General features: G+C 40.5%; 1 protein-coding gene across 1 annotated transcript; it reads right to left on the bottom strand.

Annotated features, from left to right (window-relative positions):
- Positions 1-155: 155 nt before the first annotated feature.
- trim35-28 (tripartite motif containing 35-28) lies at positions 156-6,238 on the bottom strand. The gene is made up of 6 exons (XM_085177502.1): positions 5,575-6,238; positions 4,418-4,513; positions 3,382-3,612; positions 3,245-3,267; positions 2,908-3,026; positions 156-2,381 (listed from the first exon to the last, which is right to left on the bottom strand). Exons 1-6 carry the CDS (start codon positions 5,986-5,988, stop codon positions 1,807-1,809), a joined length of 1,458 nt encoding a protein of 485 aa, XP_085033628.1. The 5' UTR covers positions 5,989-6,238; the 3' UTR covers positions 156-1,806.
- Positions 6,239-6,885: the final 647 nt, after the last annotated feature.

The following is a 6,885-nucleotide window of genomic DNA, read 5'->3' as shown; positions in this document are numbered from 1 at the left end:
TCTTGCTTTTTGTTTGTGTATCTGTAAGCACTTATTGATTTTCTGTAAATTAACAAGTTACAGTATTATTTTCACCACTGCTGAACTCCTCTGCTCCCTGCTGAATAAAGTTCCCCATACTGTTTGCAAACGTTTCGAAAAGAACTCTACACACATTTAATTTGAAACAGTTTTTAATTGAAGACTGACACACAAGTGTTAATGTTTAGAGGTTACACACACTGCAGTAGTATATTTTATATCACAAAGTGTTGCTAAGCATGAACTTAGTATAGTGAATGATAGCCAGCATAGCAGTCTAACTATCCCAACAATCCCAACAATCAGCAGTTTCATTTTGCATTTTAATCCAAAACATCAGCATCACCAAAAACATTTGAAACACATTTTTTAAGTGTATATTTGAGAAAATTTTCTGATTCCTCACAGAAATTAAATGAATCAAAGGCTAACAACAACTACAATATCATCCCCTAAAACCCAGAAGCAAGTGACTTTAGATATAACAGTGAAGTTTCAAACTTAATCACCATCATCGCCTTTATTTCATTGAAGGGTTAAAAAAAATAAAGCTATCAGTCCAATCCTTTGTTTTTGTCATGTGTTTTGTTTCTGTTTGGCCACATTAACTACGCTCAAAACACGAGGGTAGGGAGGTGCAGAGGGCCAGAAAACTGTTGTGCAAAACAAACAGTGTAAAGGCAACGCTGTGAACTCATAAACAAATCAATACAGCCTGAAATCTTCCACCAATGCAATGCAAGTTGAAAACAAAGAAATAAGAAAGAAACAACAAAATACACCTATGAGTAGAAACGGGACAGAAAGCACGAGTGTCTGTGTGTGGACCACAGGCTGATATTTCATCGCTCTGATATAAATAACCACATCCTTACTGTGGTTGTAAATCACAGCCTGAACGGCAGCCCGCATTAAGCTGTAATATCACCACCTATGTTGGTGGTGTCATATGTCAGCGGTCCCCAACCTTTTTTGCGCCACGGACCGGTTTATGCCCGACAATATTTTCACGGACCGGCCTTTAAGGTGTCGCGGATAAATATAACAAAATAAAACTAGTACTGGTACCGAAAAAAAGAAGATTTATTCATAACACACGTGAAAAGACCCAGGAAAACCGAGTTAATGATAAAAACAATAACAAAATAACGCCGAAAACCGATAAAAACCCTTAAAAAAGCATACATTTCACACCTGAGCCTCAACTCTCGCGGCCCGGTACCGGTCCGAGGCCCGGGAGTTGGGGACCGCTGTCATATGTCACGGTCACTGTTAATTATTTATGAGACTATCATATCAGTAATATTAACACAGCAAGAACCTTTCGATCATGGCGATCATCTTCGATACAACATAGCGTGACATCCCAAATTCAGTTTACTTCTTCCTCCTTTGGTCGGTCACTAGCAAGGTGTCAAAAGATCAGTGGATTCGGTTTCCCTCAGCAAAGGCACTACGGCACAAAGTGTCATCCTTTGATCACTTCTTGGTTTCTGTCTTCTGCACGCCGTCAACACATTTCATCTTGACTGTCTTTTGCAGGCTGGTTTGCATGTTTTAAAGTTTAGGCATTTCACTCTAAATTGCGTTTCTGACATTGTGTTTTATCACACGTTTCAAACATTATGTCAGTGTCAATATTTTCATCTTTATACTTAAACTGATGTTTCATCTACTGGCAGATTGAATCTTTTAAACTTTTATTTGATGTTCTCGTTGCCCCTGATTGACTGATAAAGGCTTGTCGAGTTTATCTTGCTTTTAAAAGTTTTTCATCATTGATTTTCAATCTCGCATCTTCACGGCAATAACCTTATCCTGGGTTGTTGACATGTGTATAGCTATTTTTCCTGGAACCAGAGCCATGGGCGAGCTATGGAGGCCGGGACCAAAAATAGGAAATATCGCACCTTCAAACTTGTGTGTAAGTGTGACCAGGTGCTTCCCTAACCCTCCATCCCAAAATGACACCTCTCCCTTTTCCATATTAAGCTTGACTCGAATCTTTTCAGGTCGCTGCTGAAGCTGCAGCTCTTCACGCTTAGTCGTCATTACATTATACACCCCTTTGCTCAGTCCTAAGGCCCACACACCGCGGTTTGTTGCGACTGTAAACTTCTTTTTACGCGGCAATGACTCTCTGCACACTCCCACTATCCACTTGGGGTTGTCACCTACAAGGACATCCCATTTGTGTTTCCCGGAGGTGTAACCTTCAGCACCGAGGACAAAGACGCAGGGATCAAAGCGATATGGGTTATCAGGGACGGTCTGCCGCTCTGAGCTTTCCTTCACACTGACCAGGTCTGAACTCAAAGACAGCCAAGGCGAGGCTGTGTTCGGGTTCAACAGCACTGGATCTGCACACATAGGGTGACAAAAGCCACAATGGGGGTCAAATTTCTTGTGAAGAGATATGCTAAATGTACTAAATGTAGGAAAGTCATGTGCAATCTCTATGCACTGTTCTAGAGCTCAAGACTACAAACATCCACTATCAAGTGCTGGCAGGAAAAGATTAACTAGTATTAAAATGTACTGATTCCAAGGTTCAGTGGCATTTCTTTGTGTCTGAAATAAATAAACAGACTAGTTATTTTTGCCTTCTGTCTGTAGTATAGCCATCAACAAGCATAAGCTCTGTTTTCATGGAGGATCTGGATCACTGTCAAATGACACCAAATACATGATGAACAGCTCAGTTCATACAACACTGGTTTTCAGGCAATGACTGAAGTGTAATACTGATCTACATTCACAATTCTTTTAATAGAATTGAGCCTATGAGATGCATTCTAGTGCACGTGTGTCTTCTAAAATTTGTGTATATTTCAGGCAATAAAGGCAGTTCCACTGTTCCAAAATCCCAACGTGTAACATACTCACAATATTTCACATGAGACTGCATTTTCTTCCATACGTTGAAGCCCAGACCACCAACGTGTTTGGCCACGTTCAAAAGGGATCCGTAGGGAAGGCGAGGCTCTGAACGAGACCAGTGAGCTCTAGACAAGAGATGGCAATGTGTAAAGCTAATGAGAGACAGTTGTAACTTAGCAAAAGACAGCAGAGAGCTATATAAAGAAAATCATAATTTGACGATTGTGCAAATATTTATTAAAAACATCTTTGTAATGAATTTTTTTTAGATGTATTTAATCTATAACAGAGATTGTTTTTGCAAAGATTATTTCTGATTACAGCGAGTTTTGCAGGGACTTACTGTCTTTTTAAATTCTGGAAATTCTGAAACAAAAAAAGTGACCGAAATCAGTTTGATTCAAGTCATGTAAAGCGCTCGTGAGACAAAAAACGACATTGTGATAAGAGACGTTTTTTTTTGTTTGTTTGTTTTTTTACCCGGAGGAGCGGTAGATCCTCATTGCCCATCTCCTTCTTAATTGTATCAATGAGCTCCTTCATAGTGACAACATCCTTTTCTGTGTTTTCAATCAGTTTCTCTATGCCAGCGATCTTCTCCCCCTCCTCATCAGACAGTGCTTTAAGACGCATCGCTTCTTCTGCGGTAAGCACGTCGTGAAGCCTCTGAAACTCTGCTCTGATCTGCTTTTCTGCTTCTCCAGCCTGATACTGTATTAAGATTGAGCAGAGAGTTTGTTTATGCAACATCGAGTATGAAATGAGACGTGAGCAGCCTCTGGTGTTTTATGTTTTGCATTTGTACTGTACATTTGTGCTGTGCCAGAAAAATATTAACGTGAAGCAGTGAAATTAATACCCCATAAGCTATGGATAGAAATATGCTTTAAAGTGTTGCAAATATGAACACTTCGTTCATATTGTGTGTAACAAAAGTTACACACAAATCACTGTACACAATTGTACACTTCGTACAATTGTGTACAGTGATTTGTGTGTAACTTTTGTTTCATGTCACAGAGTAAAATGGAGACATCTGGGCTCTCTCTCTGTATTTGTCTTTTTTTAATGTATTACTTTTTTTTTTAATGAAAAAGTCTTTTCTTGTTCTCAATAAACAGAACTGCGCATGTGTGGTCAAATTGCTTTGTATTAGTGCGTGGATTGAAGCATGATTTGTGAGTCCACAGAAGTTACACATGAATCACTGTACACAATTGTGTATTTTACTTTTTGCCTGTGGATAACATTGTACGTATTTGCGATGCTTCTGATGCATATTTCTCTCCATAATTTCCCGTCTACATGTTCTATAGTCTCATCTTTCCTTTGGAATGTAATCTGCCCCGGATCAGTTTAACATAAGGGGGCAAAGTACTTTACAGATCGCCTCAGGAAGCCACGCTTTAGAAACTGAAGATGTCTGAATTCAAAATACCAGTCCTGCTGCTATTAATAACCAGCTTAATCACTATTTGTGTAATAAGAACACCGTGAGACATGTCAGTGACCTTACCTTGACATAGGTCACTGCGTTTTTGAAATTGCGAGATGCTTTCTTGTACGAGTCCACTTTCTTTTCAAAAATGTGGACTCTGTCGCTCAGCTCTTTCTGCAAAAAACACCATTAGCACAAAATGTTTCAGTGACAAGGGTTACACACACAACACAAATATACACATCTTAGACAGATAAGATGACATCAAATTGTAAAATGGTTTGGTACTTATAGTATATACTTATATAGTGCTGTCGATTTAATATGAGCATTCAAAGTTCTTTTTACTATGTATATCTATCAGTATCTTGCTCATGGATACTTCAACAGACTGGAAGATCCAGGGATTGACCCTTTCTGCTACCAGAGCCACTGCTGCCCAAACATTGCTTTAAAAACATTGTTATGGCTGAAAGAGTTACCAGAAAGCTGTTTACTGCTGGCCAAGATATTCACAAGCATTCATTGAGGTACTTTGGGTGGTTGTACAGACTGCAGTAACGATCCTGTGAACAATTTTCTGTCTTTGATGGGAGATTATGGGCATATAATGAACCTCTAAATTATCTACTTTTACCAAAGATCCAAAATTGTCACCGTTGCTGCTGATGACATTATATCAGAACCTACACCGCTGATAGAAAGGGCCTTAATGCTTGATGAACCAGAAACACCCCTGCCCAGGCTGCTGTATTGGTCTTGAGCTATGTCTCAATTTTTCACTGTGGGGTAAAACGAGAGCTTTCATCTTTATAGTGAGTAGAAGCATGGCATTGTGAAGCAAGGTGAGGTGATCAAGGCATGTTTATTATTTGGCACAACTTTACAACATAAAATACTGGTAGTAGAGTGTGACATCTGGTGAATTAAACGGTCCAATGATGAGGAAGTCACCACCATGAAGTCACTATATTGAAATGACTAAGTCCTGTATTAGACTAAAAACTTATTTGTAATGAGAATCCACATTCAATTTTTCTTTTTTAGTCTGGCACTGGCCTTACTGTTAATTACACACCTTTCCATAACACATTACTAAATGAGCAGCTGCAACTACAGTTTGTCAGCTTTGAAGAAATCTCAAACAAACCAGTTCCTGCTGGTGGAAACAGGATTGCATAGCATTTTTTTCTTTCTCAAGAATAGTCTGACAAACTGGTTGGGGGAACTCTTACCTTGCACATGGGCGCCCCATCGCTCAGTGTGTACAGCCTGTGGGTGCTGTGCAGAGGGACGCAGTCCACGCACACCGGCTCCTCGTCCTTCTCGCAGTACAGCTCCAGGGGTTTCAGGTGCAGGTTGCAGACTGCCTCACTGGACTGAATGGTTTTCGGTCGTTTGTTCGTCTGTTTAAGGAAGGACTCGCAGGTGCTATTGAGCGCACGATTGGCGATGGCCTTGTCTTTCTCACACACCTCCCGGCAGACGGGACACGTTTTGCGGTGCTTACAATTTTCATCCAGACACTCCCGACAGAAGCTGTGGGTGCAGGGCAGCAACATCGGGTCCCGGAATATGCCCTGGCATATAGGGCAGGTCAGGTCCTGCTGGAGAGGTAAAGGCTCATCCTCATCCATGTTGTCAGACATGGCTTCACAGGCCCGCTTCAATTTGCTTTCGCTTTCAAAAACAGTGAAAATCGACAAATAAAGGCAGACAGACACGTATCCACCCGCCTCCGCGGATTAGGCGAAATTAACTGGCTGTTGATTTCAACAATGTTGGTTAGATTAAAACAGAAAGAAAAAAATAACGAAGATTTACTATCACTGCGTTGACAAAGTTCAACAACTTCTTCCCGCAACTCCTTTTCCGCGTTTGTGCTACAGGAAGCAGATCTACTCACTGTTTTTTGAAGCACTGCCCTCTAGTGGTCCTGGAGGGAACAATAAATATCTGGTGGGGAGCAGGATGAGCTGATCCCAACAAACCAAATATAGGACAAAGAGTTTGTTTGTGTGGAAAAATGAGGGACACGCTTCTAGTGCTGAAAAGGATGTGAAGAAATTATTTTTTTCTGAAATTTGATTCATTTAAAAATTCCACAAACAGCCAGCGATTAAAGGAACATGAGGTTTCTTCTTTTCCTTCAATCATAGTTTTACTTTCATGCATTCTCCATTTTGTCCCAGTAACATTTATATGAGCTCCTTGCTGTTATTTCAGTTCAGTTTTCAGAGATGGTGCCATCCATCCATCTGCTAGCACATTTCTTTCAGAGCGACAGCTTTCTCGTGACACTGACAGATAGGTGTCAACACAGGGGAAAACCCTGTGCCAGGTACCGTCAGCAAGTTTCACACAGTGGATGTTTGCAATTCTTGTGGCTGTCTTTCTTTCTCTTTGTGGTTATTTTTTTTAAAGCCTATTCCAAAGAAATCTGCACAACCTTTGAAATCTGCAGTGACAAACATTTTTCCACTTTGCTGCAGCGTGGAAACTAAATAACACTTTAGCCTGCAGGAGACCCACAGTGAAACGTTTTG

This window comes from Neolamprologus multifasciatus, chromosome 11, assembly GCF_963576455.1.
Source record: "Neolamprologus multifasciatus chromosome 11, fNeoMul1.2, whole genome shotgun sequence".
Taxonomy (NCBI): domain Eukaryota; kingdom Metazoa; phylum Chordata; class Actinopteri; order Cichliformes; family Cichlidae; genus Neolamprologus; species Neolamprologus multifasciatus.
This window is presented reverse-complemented; position numbering and strand designations above follow the sequence as displayed.